The sequence below is a fragment of the Schistocerca nitens genome, chromosome 4, assembly GCF_023898315.1.
Source record: "Schistocerca nitens isolate TAMUIC-IGC-003100 chromosome 4, iqSchNite1.1, whole genome shotgun sequence".
Taxonomy (NCBI): Eukaryota; Metazoa; Arthropoda; class Insecta; order Orthoptera; family Acrididae; genus Schistocerca; species Schistocerca nitens.
In genome coordinates, this window is record NC_064617.1 from 879,440,539 (window position 1) to 879,463,423 (window position 22,885).

Here is a 22,885-nt window from a genome sequence, read left to right on the forward strand (position 1 = left end):
GTCCCTTTGTGCTAAGCTGGGATAATTTGCAGGACGGTTCAATATATCTCAACAAAAACCATTGTGATCTTGAATGTTTCCCACGCTCAACTGAATACTATGTACACACACACACACACACACACACACAAGCAGTGTCATAAAACTGTGACATGATGGGTAATTCATCCATCCGCCAAAATCAAAAAGCTGACCCTAACAAAATATTTCACCAAACACAGTGGACAAGTCGTGGTGGGCTACGGTCTGCTAACATAATGTGACACTGCACATTGTGCATATTTGATCAACATAGGACAATAAATCACACATGAAAACAAGACAACATGCACATATGGACAAACACACGCAACTAAACTAATTATGTATGTATATTTAAAGAAATACATGAGAACCAGCAAGTGAGGAGAATAGGAAGATACAAGGTTTGCAAAGAAATGACTTCTATAAAACCAGTTGTATTTTATTGAAAAATAGTGCTTTTAGTTGTTAATTTTGAAAGATATTGAAAAAACACAATTCAGTGTTAAGTGCAACTTCAGTCATCCAAAAGACAGTGACTATGAAAAAGTAACATAACTGTAACAGAATTATTAAGTTCAATATAAAGTCCTTTTTGGCAATAGTTCGTGTTGGTGAGCTCTTATCTCTTCACTCAGTTGATGCTGTTGGCGATGTTTGTATTGTTGGTCCATAATCGGTGAGCATATAGTCCAGTATTTATTGCCGTCTTGCTGGCCATCCATTGTGAATATAGAAAAGCAAACGATGTTTGTAGAAATGTCTCATGTAGCACATCTACATGCAGCAATGAAAGTAAGGTACACTTCATTCAGTTAACACATAATGTATCCCGATGTCATAATGAGCGGCCACCTTCGGTTGTTTGCAGATGACGCTGTCGTTTATCGACTAATAAAGTCATCAGAAGATAAAAAAAACTGCAAAACGATTTAGAAGAAATATTGGGATGGTGCAAAAAGTGGCAGTTGACCTTAAGTGACGAAAAGTGTGAGGTCATCCACATGAGTGCTAAAAGGAATGCGTTAAACTTCGGTTACACGATAAATCAATCTAATCTAAAAGCCGTAAATTCAACTAAATACCTAGGTATTACAATTACGAACAATTTAAATGGGAAGGAACACACAGAAAATGTTGTGGGGAAGGCTAACCAAAGACTGTGTTTTATTGGCAGGACACTTAGAAAATGTAACAGACCTACTAAGGAGACTGCCTACACAACGCTTGTCCGTCCACTTTTAGAAAACTGTTGCACGGTGTGGGATCCTTACCAGATAGGACTGACTGAGTACATCAAGAAAGTTCAAAGAAAGGCAGCACGTTTTGTATTATCACGAAATATGGGAGAGAGTGTCACAGAAATGATACAGGATTTGGGATGGACATCATTAAAAGAAAGGCATTTTTCGTTGCGACAGAATCTTCTCACGAAATTCCAATCACCAACTTTCTCCTCTGAATGCGAAAATATTTTGTTGACACTGACTTACATAGGGAGGAACAATCACCAAGATAAAATAAGGGAAATCAGAGCTCGTACGGAAAGATATAGGTGTTCATTCTTCCCGCGCGCTATACGAGATTGGAATAATAGAGAATTGTGAAAGTGGTTCGATGGACCCTCTGCCAGGCACTTAAATGTTATTTGCAGAGTATCTGTGTATATGTAAACGTAGATAATGTTTGCTAACCATTACAGGTCACAGTTTCAAACTTATGATTTTCCGCTCAATCGCGGTTTGGGACCTTTCACAGTAAAACTGTCCGCGATAAGAAAGTACATTAATGTACTTGTAATTTGAATTAACACTTCACGGTTTGCACCAAACAATCCATACTGTGAACAGTTGTCACTGTACGCTTACATAAGTCACATGTGGGCAAACACTCACAAATAAACTAATTATCTATGTATATTTAAAGAAAGATTGTCATACCATGCATTTAGGATATTTGTTTATTTGTTTGCTGACCATATAACAATCAGTTTTCAGACATTGTTGTAGATTTTAGTTCACATATACAAAGGTTTAGTTAACATACATAAGTGCACACATGGACATAAATAGTGAAGGTAGAAATATCTTGTTTCAAAAACAAACTGCTATATACACTGTTTTACAGAGAGACTCTACTGCTTGAAATATAAATGCATGCATTGATGTAATGTGCGAAGATCAGAAATGATCATTTTTGTGTTGCAAAAACAAACTTATGCTACATACACTGTTTTACAAAGGGAGATTACAACTTGAAATCTTCTACTGAATAACAGATTTTCTGTATTAATAAATGCTTAAGTTTACTCTTTAAAGTGTTTAAATTAGCTGTATTGAGGTCAGGAAATGCATTACCATTATTCTGTTTAATTTTACTGTGTCTCGTGACAACTGCAGTGCCTAAATAGAAACATAGTTGTACAAAGAAATAAATTTACAAAGCTCATCCAGAAATAACACTTTAAATGTATCACATAAAAACAGCAAGAAAACAAGGAAAAAATCGCAGGAAAAAGAAAACAATGCATTTATCTCTTGTTGTAGTGTCATCTTTAAGGTCCTTTATTTTCTGAGCCCATGAAACTGACTTTTATTACAAAACAGATATGTGGTGAAGTTTGCTTTGAAAAAAAATAAAATAAACCAGATATCAAACCAGAAACTACTGTTTAACACCACATTGCTCTGCTTGACATGGTTCTGTTGGAGAATATATGCTTGCTTCTTTCTTTGTCTTGTGAACTGGCCTGTTTTGCCATTGTGGTCAGCGTTACGCCTTAATATGTAAACTGCAATGCAGGTTGGTCTAACCTCCACCCGCCCCCCTGCATGAGCGCGCGCGCGCGCGCACACACACACACACACACACACACACACACACACACACACATAGAGTTGTCAGAGAAGACCACAATTTTGTATATGTCGGACTCTTAATTCAGAATGATCTTGAGAAGTACTTTACAGATACATATAAAGAAACAGAAATATTTAGAACAAAATGGTAGATAAAAGTTGTAGCATGTAGAAACAGCAAATAAAGTAAAAGTGCCCTTTGCTTATTAATGCCTGTTGTCTGGATAGCAAGTGTAAAGAGTTTGGTGTTCCATGATTTCCCTAAAGCAATTGTCAGTCTATTTGCTTTTAGTAGAAAACTGCCAATTCCCTATCACCACTTCTCCCTCACTTCAGTTTGTGCTCAGTCTTTAATAACTTTGTTGTAACAGAGATGGTGAACCCTAATCTTTCTTTCTATGGATTAGAACAAAAACTAAGAGTGCAGTTGTCAAATTAAAGGTGGCTTTAGAGTTAAGAGGTCCAGTAGTGACTAATTACTAAAAAAGTAAGTAAGTATTTCTTACTTGTGGCGTGACATTACATTTTTGTCGTCTATGAAAAAAAAGTATGAAAAGCTTCTAAGCTGTGTTTATATCTGGTATTAGAATGTAATTATACACATCAGTGTGAGCACAGAGATTGCCACCACTCACCAGAAACATGGTGCTGCCAGATCTTCATTCAGTCATTTCACAGCACAGTCTCCCATACCATTCTCAAATGACTACACTTGTACTGTCCTTCTATAATGTGTTTCCCCACTAATGTAGTTATATAGTCTCCCTTCCAGCCACGCTGTCACTAGTGAAGAATCCTAATGTAGTGTAAAATTTACTAGTTCAAAGTCCACTGTCAGATTTACATAAATGTAATCTTATATGCAGCCTGCTAAAATGTTCATTAATTTGATTCTCTACAATGTATAAATATAAAATTATTTCTTATATATGTTAAATTATTGGGTTTGCAATATTATTGAGTTAGTCTTCTCATAACTAGTAAACTAAACCACATGGAATTATACCAGTAACTTATTACATGAGTTACTGTGTATCATTTGTCATCTATACTGTTTCCTTAACTTAGAACTACAGTTACACATTCACACAAGAATTCTGCACGGCTCTTAGTTTCATGTAATAGATGTGGGATGAAGGTAATGAAGCTCCTAATTTTGCATGCTGTGGTGTGTGTTCGTAAATTGTTCAGTAAGTGTTAGTGGAATTTCCATTTTGCTGTTGGTGGCTTGGACTCTTGAGTGTAGCTGTTCATTTAATTCTACAATAAGTGCTTCTGCGGATTTTTCTCCTCACATTGACTGCACCAGCATGCCTCAGCTGTGGGTCAGTAAACTTCCTTCTGTCTCAGATCATTACAGTAGGCAGCACTCAGCTGTCCATAGCTGGACATTCCTATCGGAATTACTATACACTGTTGTTGTTGTTGTTGTTGTTGTTGTTGTTGTTGTTGTTGTGGTGGTGGTCTTCAGTCCTGAGACTGGTTTGATGCAGCTCTCCATGCTACTCTATCCTGTGCAAGCTTCTTCATCTCCCAGTACCTACTGCAACCTACATCCTTCTGAATCTGCTTAGTGTATTGATCTCTTGGTCTCCCTCTACGATTTTTATCCTCCACGCTGCCCTCCAATGCTAAATTTGTGATCCCTTGATGCCTCAAAACATGTCCTACCAACCGATCCCTTCTCCTAATCAAGTTGTGCCACAAACTTCTCTTCTCCCCAATCCTATTCAATACCTCCTCATTAGTTATGTGATCTACCCACCTTATCTTCAGCATTCTTCTGTAGCACCACATTTCGAAAGCTTCTATTCTCTTCTTGTCCAAACTATTTATCGTCCATGTTTCACTTCCATACATGGCTACACTCCATACAAATACGTTCAGAAACGACTTCCTGACACTTAAATCTATACTCGATGTTAACAAATTTCTCTACTTCAGAAGCGATTTCCTTGCCATTGCCAGTCTACATTTTATATCCTCTCTACTTCGACCATCATCAGTTATTTTACTCCCTAAATAGCAAAACTCCTTTACTACTTTAAGTGTCTCATTTCCTAATCTAATCCCCTCAGCATCACCCGATTTAATTTGACTACATTCCATTATCCTCGTTTTGCTTTTGTTGATGTTCATCTTATATCCTCCTTTCAAGACACTGTCCATTCTGTTCAACTGCTCTTCCAAGTCCTTTGCTGTCTCTGACAGAATTACAATGTCATCGGTGAACCTCAAAGTTTTTACTTCTTCTCCATGAATTTTAATACCTATTCCGAATTTTTCTTTTGTTTCCTTTACTGCTTGCTCAATATACAGATTGAATAACATCGGGGAGAGGCTACAACCCTGTCTCACTCCTTTCCCAACCACTGCTTCCCTTTCAGGCCCCTCGACTCTTATAACTGCCATCTGGTTTCTGTACAAATTGTAAATAGCCTTTCGCTCCCTGTATTTTACCCCTGCCACCTTCAGAATTTGAAAGAGAGTATTCCAGTCAACATTGTCAAAAGCTTTCTCTACGTCTACAAATGCTAGAAACGTAGGTCTGCCTTTTCTTAATCTTTCTTCTAAGATAAGTCGTAAGGTTAGTATTGCCTCATGTGTTCCAACATTTCTACGGAATCCAAACTGATCTTCCCCGAGGTCCGCTTCTACCAGTTTTTCCATTCGTCTGTAAAGAATTCGCGTTAGTATTTTGCAGCTGTGACTTATTAAACTGATAGTTCGGTAATTTTCACATCTGTCAACACCTGCTTTCTTTGGTATTGGAATTATTATATTCTTCTTGAAGTCTGTGGGTATTTCGCCTGTCTCATACATCTTGCTCACCAGATGGTAGAGTTTTGTCAGGACTGGCTCTCCCAAGGCCATCAGTAGTTCTAATGGAATGTTGTCTACTCCCGGGGCCTTGTTTCGATTCAGGTCTTTCAGTGCTCTGTCAAACTCTTCACACAGTATCGTATCTCCCATTTCATCTTCATCTACATCCTCTTCCATTTCCATAATATTGTCCTCAAGGACATCGCCCCTGTATAGACCCTCTATATACTCCTTCCACCTTTCTGGCTTCCCTTCTTTGCTTAGAACTGGGTTTCCATCTGAGCTCTTGATATTCATACAAGTGGTTCTCTTTTCTCCAAAGGTCTCTTTAATTTTCCTGTAGGTGGTATCTATCTTACCCCTAGTGAGATAAGTCTCTACATCCTTACATTTGTCGTATAGCCACCCCTGCTTAGCCATTTTGCACTTCCTGTCGATCTCATTTTTGAGACGTTTGTATTCCCTTTTGCCTGCTTCATTTACTGCATTTTTATATTTTCTCCTTTCATCAATTAAATTCAATATTTCTTCTGTTACCCAAGGATTTCTATTAGCCCTCGTCTTTTTACCTACTTGATCCTCTGCTGCCTTCACTACTTCATCCCTCAGAGCTACCCATTCTTCTTCTACTGTATTTCTTTCCCCCATTCCTGTCAATTGTTCCCTTATGCTCTCCCTGAAACTCGCTACAACCTCTGGTTCTTTCAGTTTATCCAGGTCCCATCTCCTTAAATTCCCACCTTTTTGCAGTTTCTTCAGTTTCAATCTGCAGTTCATAAACAATAGATTGTGGTCAGAATCCACATCTGCCCCTGGAAATGTCTTACAATTTAAAACCTGGTTCCTAAATCTCTGTCTTACCATTATATAATCTATCTGCTACCCTTTAGTATCTCCAGGATTCTTCCAGGTATACAACCTTCTTTTATGATTCTTGAACCAAGTGTTAGCTATGATTAAGTTATGCTCTGTGCAAAATTTTACAAGGCGGCTTCCTCTTTCATTTCTTCCCCCCAATCCGTATTCACCTACTATGTTTCCTGCTCTCCCTTTTCCTACTGACGAATTCCAGTCACCCATGACTATTAAATTTTCGTCTCCCTTCACTTACTACACACTAGGGTAGCATTTCCTAGGTCCTCCCTACATGGAAACCACATTACTCACTACGCAAAGTTCTTGTTAGCTAGTTGAAGTGCTCACAGCTCAGTGACACAGACAAAATTTGTTTGTAAGATTACTCTTCCTGAAATTTCACAGTACACTCAAACCCAATATGTGTTCACTCTGGTAAATACTCTCACAAGTCAAACTTTCCGATAGAAGGCCACAGCATTGTCTAGCCCTTATATTTCAAACTGGGGGAAATCTCCCCTTACTTAAAACAATTGCAGGTGCAGTATTGTAACTTCACAAGATGCTAGCGTGTTTTCTGACAAGTACTTTGGTGTCTGGCTAATGAAAAGGCATATGCTGTATGCTATGTTTGGATTTATAGCATATAGGTTGCAAATCTGAGGAAATTTGATAAAAGATCGTACTTTTCTTCCCATTTATGCGTCCTTTTGAGTAAGTCCATCTTAATCAAATATCCCTTTATATTTAAATTTCAGCAGAATCTTTCACCACTTTATATATGATCCAAAATTCAAATTAATTCTTGTTGAAAACAGTTCTATTTAACAATAAAAAGCAGCAGTTAATATCATCATGTATCATTCATCCATCATAAAATCCTAAGTTCCAATTCATAAAAACAATTATATTCTTCATTTGTGTACCTATAGTTGCTTTATAATTCTTGAGTGTATTTTTGTTCTGTCATTGTAACTACAACTGGTGAGAAAAATTGTGCATTTTTGTAGTTGCAACGACAGAACAAAAATACCCTCAAGAATTAAAAAAAAATATTTGCCATATACCATTGATCTCATCCAAGTGAATAAATTTTTATCTGTTGGGGTATGGTGGATAACTGAATCAAACAACACACTGAAAACGGTTGAAGTGCGGATTTCAGAAAATTATACTATACCTTTTGTGGTAGTGTTTAACTTCTTTATTGCCCAATACAAAATACTCATTCAAACACTGAACATCAAAGTAATAATGATGGCCATGACCAGCAAGGTCAACCGTAACTTAACTTAAACAAGTCTGCTGTGAAAGTCCATATGGCTATATAGTACAAAAATGAGAATCGTTAGTGAACCTACACATTCACAGTAAAGAACAAAGCAAATTGGTCCAGTAATGTATTACAATCCAAGTTTCAGTTTGCACAGATATAATCTAGAAGGCATAGTGCATATTATATTAAGGCATATGCTAGTTAGATACATGCTCCATGAATCATTTTGCATAATAAATCATAATGATGTGGAACAAGTCATTTTACGTTCACATCCCAAATTAATTTGTTCATTGGTTACATCCTGAACATTTCTAATTTTTTTTTCCAAAAAGAAAAAAAATATGCAGATACAAGTTAGTAGTTCCTTCCCACCGCTTTTTACACATTGCAATAATAGAAATTCTCCTACAGAGTAGGAGGAGTTGTCAAGGAATAACTTGCTCAGTTTGTTTTCAAATTTTGGTTTGCTATCGGATATTTTATATCACTGGGTAAGTGATCAAAACCTTTTGTTGCAGTATTGTGCAGCCCTTTTTGTGCTGAAGACAACCTTAATGTATAGTAATGAATGTCATTTTTCCTTCTGGTATTGTAATCATGTACATCACTGATCATTATGGGCTGTAGTGGATTATTTATAACGAACGTCATGAGGGAATAAATTTACTGAGAAGCAGTAGTAGCCGGCCGCAGTGGTCTAGCGGTTCTAGGGGCTCAGTCCGGAACCGCGCGAATGCTACGGTCGCAGGTTCGAATCCTACCTCGGGCATGGATGTGTGTGATGTCCTTAGGTTAGTTAAGTTTAAGTAGTTCTAAGTTCTAGGGGACTGATGACCGCAGATGTTAAGTCCCATAGTGCTCAGAGCCATTTGAAGCAGTAGTCAGAATGCCCTAGTCCTAAAACAAATGTCTAAAAGATGATTGTGGTTGAGAATCACATATTATTCTTACATACATCTTTGCATAATGAAGGCTTTTTTCTACCCCAGGACATTATTGAATGAAAATATGCAAAATGTGTGACCTTGCAGATTTCTATACCCCAAAGATTTGCAATGATACTAAGTGCAAATGTGGCTGAACTAAGTTGTTTTAGGAGTTCCAAAATGTGGTTTTCCCACTTTAAATTCTCATCAATATCGCTTCATAAGAATTTTGAAGAGTCCATCCTATTTATTATTTCCTCACAGTGTGTCACACATATCATTGGTGTAGTACCTCTAGATGTGCAGAACTGAATATGTTGTCTTTTAAAAATTGAGGGTGAGACCATTTGCAGAAAATCAGTAATGATACTTTTAAGAACTTTGTATATCATTTCTTCTGTTTCTGTATGTGTGCTTGGATTGATTAAAATACTAATGCCATCTGCAAAAAGAACTAAATATGCTTGTTGTATACTAGATGGAAGATTGTTTACATATATGAAGAAAAGCAGTGGTCCTAAGATTGAATCTGGGGAGCAATCCTCTAAAATGTCAATTTATCTAGGAGAATAATGTGACTCCCACTGTCAAATGCCTTAGTTCAGTCCCAGAAAATATCAATTGGCACCATTTTATTGTTTTGATGCCTGTAAAATCTGGTAGGTGCAACATGTAAATGGCATTCTCAGTAGAGCAACCCTTCTGAAACGTAAAATGTGATTTGCTAAGGATGTTATTGTTTCTAAGTCAGATACTGTTCTAGAATAAATCACCTTCTCAAAAATTTTGGAGAATGATGTCACCAGTGAAACAGGTCACTAGTTATTGATGTCTCTCTTATCACCTTTCTTAAAGAGGGGTTTAACAACGGCATAGTTCAGTCCCTCTAAGAAACAATCTTTTCATAGTCTCAGATGCTATGGGGGAGTACACCACAGCAAAACAAAGCACACTCTTCAGAGTAAAAGGTGCATGTTGAGAAGAAAATCTATCAAAGGAAACTTTCACAACTTGCCAAGACTTTTTTTTTAACATCAATTCACCTTTTGAATTGTATGCCTCCTACAGTGAAAAGGTTCAAGGTCTCTTATCCCCAAGTCATTTAAAGTTTTGCACCACATTCCGTGTGTGTCAAAATACATGGTGGACAAAACAAGAAATTAGAGGCCTGTAAAAGGAAGATCAGAGTCTTATTATGGTCATATTCACAGTCATTTTATATGGAAGATGGAGACTTCTCACCAGAATGCAAACGAGGGAGGTGCTACAACAGTTTAAGGAGAAAAGGTGGTGAAAGTTTAAAGATACAAGACTCCCAATATTAAAGAGACTTTTGCCATGTAAAAGAAGGAATATACACTACTGGCCATTAAAATTGCTACACCATGAAGATGGCGTGCTACAGACGCGAAATTTAACCAACAGGAAGAAGATGCTGTGATATGCAAATGATTAGCTTTTCAGAGCATTCACACAAGGTTGGCGCCGGGGGTGCCACCTACAACGTGCTGACATGAGGAAAGTTTCCAACAGATTTCTCATATACAAGCAGCATTTGACCGGCGTTGCCTGGTGAAGCATTGTTGTGATGCCTTGTGTAAGGAGGAGAAATACGTACAATCATGTTTCCAACTTGGATAAAGGTCGGGTTGTAGCCTATCACGATTGCGGTTTATCGTATCGCGACATTGCTGCTCACATTGGTTGAGATGCAATGACTGTCAGCAGAATATAGAATCGGTGGGTTCAGGAGGGCAATGCGGAACACTGTGTTGAATCCCAACAGCCACGTATCACTAGCAGTCGAGATGACAGGCATCTTATCTGCATGGCTGTAATGGATCGTGCAGCCACATCTCGATCCCTGAGTCAACAGATGGGGACGTTTGCTAGACAACAACCATCTGCACGAACAGTTTGATGACTTTTGCGGCAGCATGGACTATCAGCTCGGAGACCATGACTGCGGTTACACTTGACGCTGCATCACAGGCAGGAGCGCCTGCGATGGTGTACTCAATGACAAACCTGGGTGCACGAATGGCAAAACGTCATTTTTTCGGATTAATCCAGGCTCTGTTTACATCATCATATTGGTCGCATCCGTGTTTGGCGACATCGTGATGAACGCACATTGGAAGCATGTATTCGTCATCACCATACTGGCATATCACCGGGGGCGTGATCGTCACCTCTTGTTTGCATTGACACCACTTTGAACAGTGGACGTTACATTTCAGATGTGTTACGACCCGTGGCTCTACCCTTCATTCGATCCCTGCGAAACCCTACATTTCAGCAGGATAATGCACGACCGCATGTCGCAGGTCCTGTACGGGATTTTCTGGATACAGAAAATGTTAGACTGCCACCCTGGCCAGCCCATTCTCCAGATCTCTCACCAATTGAAAACGTCTGGTCAATGGTGGCCGAGCAACTGGCTCTTCACAATACGCCAGTCACTACTCTTGATGAACTGTGGTATTGTGTTGAAGCTGCATGGGCAGGTGTAACTGTACACGCCATCCAAGCTCTGTTTGACTCAGGTGTATCAAGGCCGTTATTACGGCCAGAGGTGGTTGTTCTGGGTACTGATTTCTCAGGATCTATGCACCCAAATTGCGTGAAAATGTAATCACATGTCAGTTCTCATACAATATATTTGTCCAATGAATACCCATTTATCATCTGCATTTCTTCTTGATGTAGCAATTTTAATGGCTAGTAGTGTACAATATAATACAGGGTGTTTCAAAAAGGACTACAGCTTTGAAAATGCATATAAATTACTTCATAGTACCTACAGAGGTGTCAAGTTGTAGGGAAATACATAAAGTTTTGTCTCGCATAGTTTGCTAGTGCCGAATTGCATTGTAAGGAGTGCTAGCGGCAGTTGCGTTAAAAATGCATGCCTTCACTAGACCCAAGCGTGCTGGATGTCTGTTTTGGTTTGAAGAATTGAAGTTGGCGACAACAGTTCAGTGTAATTTCCATACCAAGTATTCTAAAGATCCTCATAGTAGGCCTACAATCTATGAGTGGCATAAATGTTTTGTAGGAATAGGGTGCTCGGTAAGACATGGGAAATCATCAGGTCATCCAAGCACATTTGACGACATCATTGAGCGAGCAAGAGAACATTTTGTCAACAGCTCTACAAAATCAAGCTGGCATGCATCTCGCGAACTGCAAATCCTACATACAACTGTTTGGCGTGTGTTGAGAAACCGTTTGCATTTGAAACCATACAGATTGATGATCGTACAAGCAATAAAAGACATTGATAAATTGCTCGCAACTACTTCTGTGCAGATACGTTAAATCGATTACAAGAGGATGATCATATCTTGGACAAAATCATCTTTTCTGATGAGTCGACTTTTCACTTAAGTGGCAAAGTTAACACACACAACTGTAGTACGTGGGGCAGTGAAAATCCACATCAAACATTGCAACATGTTTGTGATAGCCATAAACTGAACATTTTTTGTGCATTGAGCAAGAACAAAGTTTAGGCCCCTTGTTTTTCCGTGACAGAACAATCAATGGGATGGTGTACCTAGATATGTTACAACAATTTTTGATACCACAGATCAGTGAGGATGAGCAAGTTACACCTGCAGTGCTACAGCTAGTTAGGGAGGAAATTGACTTCTGATGGGACATGTGCATGATAACCAACGGAAGCCACATAAAACATCCTTAGTTTAAGGTAAAAACTTGACGTGTTTCCCTAAAAACAAAAACTGAACCGAGCTCTATATCTTCCTTCAATAAATTTATACGAATTTTTAAAGTTGTAAATTCCTTTTTGAAACACCCTGTACAATGGAAGATCAAAATTTAATGCACTAAGACGTAAGTGGGTGGTTCCACACTGTACTGATTCTCTACCATGACATTGAGTGGTGAGCAAAGTCTGATTGGGAGGTAAGATTTCCTGTGATTTAATATTGCAGCACGCTCACAGACCTCTTCTAATCAAACTTCTTTTCTCAAAGTGCTGCAGGTACTTCCGGAAGTTAAGAGGATGATCCCAATATCAGACTCTCAAAATAAAGACGAGTCTTCTCATTATCGTCATCTCATATATCGTAATCTTGTTTACAATAACTGTGCATTACAAAGCAATTACATCATGCAGAACTCTGCAAAAACTTTGATAAGGACATAGTCCAAAAATTCTGCTTCATTGATAGATGTCAACTGAATGTATCTCTATAAAAAATTTCTCTTCTTCCCATGACGTCATTGGCTTTGCCACGGCCTTTCTAGCTCTATGGCGCGCACCATATCTCCAAAGTATGGATCGGCCACACGGAATAAACTGCCCAATCAGCAGGTACCGCAAATGTGGTATAATGTTTATTGTAGCCCCAGCTTGCAGATATGCTGTGTCTATCGATCTCAGGATACACACACATAAATAAAACAAGCATCCAAACATAGATTATCTGATACATTATGAAAATAAACTTTTTATAGTGACTGTAATCATTCATCGGTTTAAAAAAGCCTGTGCAACACTTCACGTCATCAAAGTGATGTGTTACACTACCACAGCCATCTAGGAGATGTCTCTGTGTATTGTGTGCATGTTGAACTTCATTTGATAACGCTGAAGAACTTATTGAACACGTGACATACAACACTATGGTTGGATGTGTGAAGTTCTTAGTACCGTATTTACTCGAATCTAAGCCGCACCTGAAAAATGAGACTCGAAATAAAGGAAAAAAGAATTTCCCGAATGTAAGCCGCACCTGAAATTTGAGATTCGAAATTCAAGGAGAGAGAGAAGTTTTAGGCCGCACCTCCAAATCGAAACAAAGTTGGTACATTGTAATATGAGACACAATTTAGGTCGAATGAATGACGATACAGCTACAGTAGTTTGGTACGAGTCATAAGCCTAGCAGTTAAGCTTTACCAGGTAGCCATTGCTATGCGTCAGGCGCTCCGTACGTATTTATACGGGTACCCTTCCTTTTTGACGTGCTTCGTCTGGTTTGAATCGATTACTTATTTTGCTTTGATCTGATAAGTGCCGTTTTCTTTGTTATAGGTGTTTACGTCACTCTAAGCTGAAAATGCATTACTGTACTGTCATGCATTGTTTGTCGCATTCTGATAGTGCGTGTTTACGGCCTGTCGCCGCTCGCGGCATGGCTTGCTTTTGTGCGCGCTACTGCCACTTGAAAAAAAAAAAAAAAAAAAGAGAGAGAGAGAGAGGAATCGTCTCATTAGCGAAACAATGGCAAGAGACTGATATTTGTTGTTACTTACACTGCTGCTTTCTTTGATAATGATCAACAAGAACCAAATAATAGAGTGCGTATGATAGAACATGTTCTGAACGAGAGTTAGGAGAAAATTTTTCTCCGTTTGAAAATCTTTGTGGCCGCTTTTTTAGTACATCAAATTCTGCACAGAAATTAGTCATCTTAGATTTAAAAATCTAGTCAGTTGCCGTGCTTCATTTCTGACTGTATCACTATTAGGCATAAGAATAATACGAATATAAACATGACACGATACGTATATTCTTCCGTGTTTGCTGTTCTCTCACTCTAGTTTCGTAGTTTATTAGGCAGACAGGATTTAAATGAGATAGCAGCAAATGCAGTGGTCGAAACTCGGGGCGGAGAAAAAAAGCTCGTCTGCCACCTTTATTTACTGATGCAGAAGTTTTGGCGCCAGTATTTATCTTTGTGCCTACTGAAATATGGTCACTATTTTTTTATAAACTTAAATTTGCCATATTTTGTGACAGTACCTTTTCCATTAGATGTTTGCAAGGCGATATAAGTCTTGGCTTCAGTTGTCTAAGTATGATTCCACAATGCATCGTTGTCGGCTGCAGAAAAGACGTGGTTCAAAGTGTTTCTCTCATTTTGGTGTTTCAAATACAGTTTCTTCAAATGTAGTTTCTTCTTTTTAGTCAATACAAAAATAATATTAACATAATTCAAAATTATTCATGACTTCGACCTTCACATTGTTCTTCCATCAACACACACACAAAAAGTTAGCTGCCGACTGACTATAGTCAAAGACGACTCCAACGTCAAAGATACTTTACACAATCGACAAGTTTCCATTTGTAATCAGTCTCTTTGCTGTTCTTCGATACATTTCCTAATAGCAAACAATATGCTTTCACTCTCAAAAACAGAGGTAAATTAACATATAATAAGACAAATTATAATAAATTCTGACAAAAATATAAGAAAACATTTACACTTCGGTATCGAAAAATATGGTAAAAAAAATAACATTTCCCAGATCTATTACACTACAAAGCATGCCTGTGCAGCGCTACATGTATTCGACGGCAGAAGTTAGTTGTGGCGGCACCTACCAACATTTTTCTGAACTTCCGCTTCCTTTGCACTCGATTCTAAGCCGCAGGCGGTTTTTTGGATTACAAAAACCGGAAAAAAAGTGCGGCTTAGATTTGAGTAAATACGGTAGTCTGTGCTGTTAGGCTAGAGTCCTGTTTGTTTAGGAATGTGGCAACTGCACTGGAAAGGGAGGACTTTCATTACAGACACCTGATGTGGAAGGCATACTAGATGACTCCCCAGAAGTTTCATATCCACCATGGAAGGAAAATAAACTAATTAAGAAAACTGTTGCCATCAACATTTTCACTGGGGAAATGGTCAGTGAAAGTAGTAATACTCCATCATCTGAAGAAATTGTAACAACACATTGCAGAAGTGAAGGGACTTTTACAGGCAGAAGAACTGTCTTTAATGCTTCACTGTGGTTTTGCTGAGAAATGGTCTGTGATTATGCTACAAGAAGTAAAGGGATATCATTGGAGTAATGACTTAAGTTTCAGTTTTTACTGGGGTGACATTTTCTGGACAAGACTACAAGTGTTGCAGTTATAAGTGATGACACAGGACATAAATCAGGATTTTTGCCAATGCGCAAAATTCAGCACATGCAACCACAGGCAGAAAAGATCATTATTATTTTTAACAGTGCTCATAATTGCTCTAAAATCATTACCAGTTGTTTGACAATATAATGTAATTGGATATGTAAAAAGTCTACTCACCAAGCATAAAAGGTTATACTTACGCAAGCCTTCAAGGGATAGTGGCTCCTTCTTCCAGCAGAAAGGGAAGGAAGAGGGGTGAAGGAGGAGGACCGGAGAGGCTTAGGAAAAGGGGTAGATTTCAGAAAAGTCACCCAGAACTGCTGGTCAGGGGAGACATGCCAGGCACGATGAGAAGGTAAGATGACTGTTGGGAACTGCACTGGCCAAGATTTGAAACCCTGAGAGCCTAAAGGTGGAAGACTGTGTAATATGCAAGACAGAGATTACTACTAAAACATGCACAAGTTAATAAGAATGAAAAGCAAAGTATGTAACAGAGGTGGGAGGTGGACAGCAAAAAATAGGCAGGTCAGAAAATGAAAGGTGGAATGAAGAAAGGAGTAGTTACTGTAAAGGAGTGCTGAGGCTCAGAAATTAACATAAATTAAGACCAGGTGGGTGGTGAAAACCAAAGATCTGTTGCAGCGTTAGTTCCCACCTGTGGGGTTCTGAGAAACTGGTGTCTGAGGGAAAGATGCAGGTGGCACATGCGATGAAACAGGTTGTCATGCCGATATAAAAGACCAAACAGTGTTTACATAACAGCTGGTATAGCAATAGTAAGTGAGACGGAAGAAGACGCAAAGACACAACTCGACGACTTAAGTAATGTAGCCAGAATGGTGTGGACTGAGGATTGCCTATAGCAAGACAAAGACATTAAATACCACTGCAGACTGGGAAACACCGGAAGGCACTGTGCAAATGGTGGACAAATTTAAATATCTGGGAGAATTTATAACAGGAAGGAACAGGAGCAAGGAGGGAATAACAGAGAGGATAAAGAAGATGAGGTCAGCGTTCTGCATGACGAGAGACATGTACAATAAAAATAATATATCCACAGAGACAAAGATACGTCACTACAAGGCAACGGTGAGGAATGCAGTATTATATGGTGCTGAGACGATGACACTAGGAAGAAATTGGGCAGAACAACTAGAGAACGAAGAGAGAAAAATACTAGGTCCCAAAAGAGGTGGAGAGAGGTGGATGCGAAGACCTAGGGAAGAATTGTACCGGAACATGAGAACAATATCCGGGGAAATCAGACTCAAAAGGGCAAGGTTTGCTGGACATGTAGTTAGGATGAGTATGGACAGGATGACGAAGAGAGTGTGGGAAACAACAGGGAGGACAAGGGGAAATACAGGAACCAAGTGGGTTGTTGAACTTCGGAAGGACTGTTTGGAATTGGGGATCAAGGTCGAAGGAAAGAAAAATTGGAGGAACAAATATACACCGACCAATATGCCGGAGATCAATGACAGAGTAGAATACAGGAAAAGATTAGTGTGTCACCAGTGGAGCCGACAGGAGTAACGGAAACTGAAGATCTCGGAAGAAGAGCGGGAGAGAAGAAGAGAAAGAAAGAAGAGGAAAATGCAGTCCACGAAGGGGCTACCCGTGGTCCTGCAGAGGCCGTAACGCAAGAAGAAGAAGAACAGCTGGTATATGACATCTCGTTTCACAGGTGGCTCTCTCTTTAATAGTATATGTTTTGCGAGTTACTGGTAGGAGGGTGCATAGGACAGATCTTTCAGTGGGATCGGTCACAGTGTAGGGAGATGGCTACAGAAGGAGCATGGAGTCTGACAAGGATATTGCGAAGATAACAAAAAGCTATTCTAGGTGTGGTAGGTAAAATCTTGGGCAGAATGGATCTCACTTCAGGATATGATTTTAGGAAGTCATGGGCATGTCAAAGTAGCTGATTAATATATTCCAGGCCAGGATAATACTGAGTGACAAGTGTTCCAAAGTGGTTTGTTGTTGTTGTTGTTTTTTTGTGTGTGTGGGGGGGGGGGGGGGTGACCAGCAGTATCAGGAATGGATGTGATGGTCTGGGAAAGCTGCTTTTGAATTAGGCTGGTGGGGTAATTATGCCAAGTGAAGGTTCAGGTGAGAATGGTGGTGTAGTGCTACGAAGAGTCTGCATCTGAACAAATAAGTTTGCCCCGAATGCCAAGGCTGTATGGGAGGGAACGTTTGACATGGAAAACATGGCAACTGTCAAAATAAAAGTACTGTTATTTGTTAGTAGATTTAATGTGGACAAAAGTGTGTAGCTGGCTTTCTGTGAGGGCAAGATCAACATGTAGGAAAGTGGCATGGGATTTGGAAAAGTCCATGTGAAATTTAATTGGGAGAAGGTATTTATAGATTCCAGGAATGTTAACAGGTCAACCTCACCATGATTCCGTATGGCAATGATGTCATCAGTGTATCTAAACCAAACAAGGGACTAAAGACTTATGGATCCCAGGAAACCTGCCTTCAAGTGACCCATGAAAAGGTTGGCATAGGAAGGAGCCATCCTGGTTCATATGGCCATACCCCTGATCTGTTTGTATGCCTGCCCATACCTGTCACTGATAGGCCACTTGCATTCAACTGGAGAGGTAGTGGCAGATCCCATACTTCCTGCAGAGGAGACTGCATTCACAGGAGAAGTTAGTACTTCAGATACCTTTTGTAATGGGAGATCTCCAGAGGGTCACAAACCAAACAACAATTTGCAACAGCTGCCAATTTTGACAGTAATAAAGGTGATTTCCACCGTCCCAACTAACTCGTCCCATTTGAGAACAGCATTCACAGAGGGGCTGCATTGTGGTTGGTGCAATGTTTTACAGGAGAATCAACAAATAACTTTAAACTAAGCCTGCTGATTATCTTTTAATCTGCTGGGCAAAAAATATTCATAATTCCATCTAAGAATTAAAAAAATTAGTACACAAAATAGAATTGCTATTAAGGCAACAAAATAACGTGGTGAAAGTTACTAGTTTCCTAACTTTTGGGTGTTAGTTACTAAGACATTCGAAATAGTGTTAACTTATGATAATATACACTCCCTTTGAAAGGGAAAGTGAAATGCAACACGATATGTTAGTTATAAAATGTGCTACAGGAACTAAATCACAAACTCTGATTTACTAAAAAATAGTTTATGCAAACATCAATGATAACTTCTAAAATTCTCAAAATGTCCATTTATCCATGTTGATATATACTGAAGTTTGGGGTGAATTATTCTTTGACAGTAACGCTAAATTGCAACCTTTGACTTGCTACCAAATAGTTAAGAATTGAATTAAATTGTTGTGAACTTCATGCTGCCACATGGACTGGCTGCTGGACACAAGTTTCCAGCTGCAGACAGCACCACCACCATCGGTGCTCACTTATGGTTCCTAATATTTTAAAAACTGTGAATGCTCCAGTTGCTGTTGATTCAATGGGAAGGCTTCATTCAATATCAGAGGAAGAGACTGATGCGGTTGAACACATTTTTAATTCAAGCAAATTGCACATGAGTTGCATGCTTTTGGAAGTTTTAAGTTTTTGAAACTTTTGCAAATTGTTTAAATCTTTTATTATGTTTGAAAATTGTGCCGCTTACTCATATTTCAGAATAAATAAAATTCTGAGTCTAAATGAGCTTTTGTTTTCATGAGACCAATATGTGAAGATGTGGCAATAGGAACTGAGTTATTGTGTGGCAACATTTTAAATTGTTTATAAAACCTTTTCCACTAGAAAGTGGAAATTCTCCTTTCCAGGGAATGTTTTACTATATGGTACTACCATTTTACTCAAATCTAAGCCGCACCTGAAAAATGATACTCTGAATCAAGGAAAAGAAATGTCCTGAATCTAAGCCGCAACTGAAATTTCAGACTCGAAATTCAAGGGGAGAGAAAAGTTTTAGACCGCACCTCCAAATCGAAACAAAGGTCCATTGTAACATGAGACACAATTTAGGTCACAAATGGATGAAGATATAGCTACTGTAGTTTGGTTCGAGTCGTAAGCTTAGCAGTTAAGCTTTACTAGGTAGCCATTGCTATGCGTCAGGCACTCTGTCTGTATTTATACAGTTACCCTTCCTTTTTCACGTGCTTCGTCTGGTTTGAATCAATTGCTTACTATGCTTTGATCTGATAAGTGTCATTCTCTTTGTTATAGGTGTTTATGTCACTCTATGCATTAAAATGGTTCGCAGGAGAGAGTTTCTGTAAAGTATGGAAGGTAGGAGACGAGGTACTCGCGGAAGTAAAGCTGTGAGGACGGGGCGTGAGTTGTGCTTGGGTAGCTCAGCGTGTTCAGTCAGAGGGCTGCTCGCCCTCGGTAATAAAAACTGATTAAAGGAATCAATAATCGACCTGAAACAATGTCTTGCGATGTCCGCCCAGACCAAACGCAACGAACAATACTGAACAAAATATGAAAAAGAAAGGAAAAAAAAATGTTGGTAGAGCACTTGCCCGCGAAAGGCAAAGGTACAGAGTTAGAGTGTCGGTCCGGCACACAGTTTTAATCTGCCAGGAAGTTTCATATCAGCCCACACTGCAAAGTGAAAATCTCATTCTGAAAATGCATTATTGTATTGTGTCATGCATTGTTTGTCGGATTCTGATAATGAGTGTTAACGACTTGTCGCCACTCGTGGCATGGCTTGCTTTTGTACGTGCTACCGCAGCTAACAATAAAAAAAGAGAGGAATTGTCTCATAAGCGAAACAATGGCAAGAGACTGCTATTTGTTGTTACTTACACTGCTGCTTTCTTTGATAATGATCATCACGAACCAAATAATAGACTGCGTATGATACAAGATTTTTCTGAATGAGAGTTTAGCAAACATTTTTCTCTGTTTGAAAATCTTGGCAGACTCCTCTTTAGTACATTACACTCTGTGCAGAAATTAGTCATCTTAGATTTAAAAATCTAGTCAGTTTCCTTGCTTCATTTCTGACTGTATCACTATTCAGCTTAAGAATAATATCAATACAAACATGACATGATTATATATATTCTTCCGCGTTTGCTGTTGTCTCACTCTAGTTTCATAGTTTATTAGGCAGACAGGATTTAAATGAGATAGCAGCAAACACGAAAGAATACATGGCATAATGCTTACATTCTTCTACCTTTTCTTTTAATTTATTTACTGACACAGAGGTTTTGGCGTCAGTATTTATCTTTGTACCTGCAAAGCATGCCTGTGTAGCGCTACATGTATTCAGCAGCAATAGTTAGTTGTGGCAGCACCTACTAACATTTTTCAGAACTTCCACTTACTTTGAACTCGATTCTAAGCCGCAGGCAGGTTTTTGGATTACAAAAACCGGAAAAAGTGCGGCTTAGATTCGAGTAAATACGGTAACTGACATTTAAAAAGAAAAAAATTATTAAATAAAAAAATTGGGAGGCTACGACGAGGTCTTTGACTCATATTTCCAAATCAAGGATATCATTGTAAACCTAAAATTGTAACATACATTTTATTCAGTGAGATTTGAGGTGACCCACCTGTCTTATTTGATGTGGATTGTCAGAAGCATAAACAGTTTGTTGCTGTAGAGCAGGGTTACCCAAACTGTGTTCTGCAGAATTGAACTAATCACTGAATAAAACAAGTTTTTCTCATTTTTAATAATTTATTAACCTTCAAAAGAAACAAGGTGTTCCATCAGTGTACTAGGATTCTCAAAGTGTTCCGTTGAAGGAAAAGTTTGGGAACCCCTTCTAAAGAACATTGAACCATTTCCTGGAGTGTAACCTCTCCAGCAGCTCCCTCTGTGGCCTTTGGCATTGGTCACACTATCATCTCAAACTATTCTCGATTGATCTTCACAGTCTGGCTGGAATTAACTGAACATCTCAGACAGTGTGGGAGATAAATATTAAATAAATGTCTACTTTAAACAAGCTTTATATTAACATTTAATGAAGTGTTTTCCAGAAAAATAGCAGATGTGGAAAATGCTGTTGGACTTAAAGTTTCCATAGACTATGTGGCCCTTCTAATCACATCCAGCCAGATGCGATGATGGGTTCGTACTCAGATTTACGGCAGTCTTTCACGGCTTCATCGGCAGTGTATTGAGGAACATTTTGAAATTAAGTAGTCCTTTATAGGCCAGAAAGTTGTGATATTTTTGTGGCTGCAACCCAGTATCCAGAGGCAATTTTTGGTCTGAAAAATTGTATGTGATTTGACAGGCAGGCGTAAGAGCCTGTTTTCATGAGCTTTCTGTTACAATTCTTACTCTAAAATAATTTTTTCTCTCCATAGGGTGGATTGGCATTCGTCGCTGTCAAAGGTGTGTTAAGAATATACCATAAACAAAAACAGTATGTTCGACAGACACGTCGCAGAATATTGGATTACACGGAAGCGAATCGTAACGCTGTCAGAAGGGAAGCAGGAGCAGCTAATCACTGAAGTCACTGTCAGGTTATTGACTGAGAATTGGCAGTTCCTTGCTGTTTGCATATTGTTGCAAATTAAAATTTCAAGTAACTGGTATGAAACTTGCAGAGTGTGAGCCAGGTGATGAATCGAATAACAAAATTGTCCATGATAAAGTGTTTAGTGATAACTTTGTTTACAATTGTTACTGTAAAATAAATTAAAATATATGAAACCTGTGTATCATTCACTTGCTTTCATAGATATTTTTGTGTCAGGAGCACTACAACCAAAAGCAATCAGCGTTGTTTGTTTGGAAATTTGCACCTATGATTATTTTGTGGGCTTGTAAACTTTAGTGACTACTGTTTTCTTTATACTTTTATCTTTTTTGAAAAGAGGATTTGGTTTATGTTTGTTTTGTTGACCCAACAAATTTGTAATATTCTTGTGGAGTATCTTAATTACACATCTCATAAATCAAGTTTCCAAAATTTTAGTACCCATTGTTATTTGCAGATACTTAACAAATATTGATGTTTGTTCCTTGTTGGAGAATACTCAGTATCTTCTTAAGTTTTGTTGTTTCCTTATGGGACTGAAAATTTGTAACCGGTTTTGGTTAAACTGTGTGGTTATTGGATTAAAAACCCTGCATTAAAACTTTTTACGCAGATTAATTTGAAATACCAATAAACGAAACAGCTATTACTTACTGGTTCAGCATCAATTTGTGTTTGTCATTGCAATAAACAAAGAGAAAAATTACAATAACATGTCTGCTTGTCTGCCTGTGATACTGCGGTTTGTG

General features: G+C 38.6%; 1 protein-coding gene across 4 annotated transcripts in view; it reads left to right on the top strand.

Moving 5' to 3' along the window:
* LOC126253391 (E3 ubiquitin-protein ligase MARCHF5) overlaps nt 1-22,309 on the top strand; it is a 96,835-nt gene extending 74,526 nt beyond the window's left edge. For all 4 annotated transcript variants that reach the window (XM_049954689.1, XM_049954688.1, XM_049954686.1 and 1 more), the window contains one exon: nt 21,958-22,309. In XM_049954689.1, the coding sequence (XP_049810646.1) occupies nt 21,958-22,107 (150 nt within the window). In that variant the 3' untranslated portion in view covers nt 22,108-22,309. The remainder of the gene's footprint in view (nt 1-21,957) is intronic.
* Nucleotides 22,310-22,885: the final 576 nt, after the last annotated feature.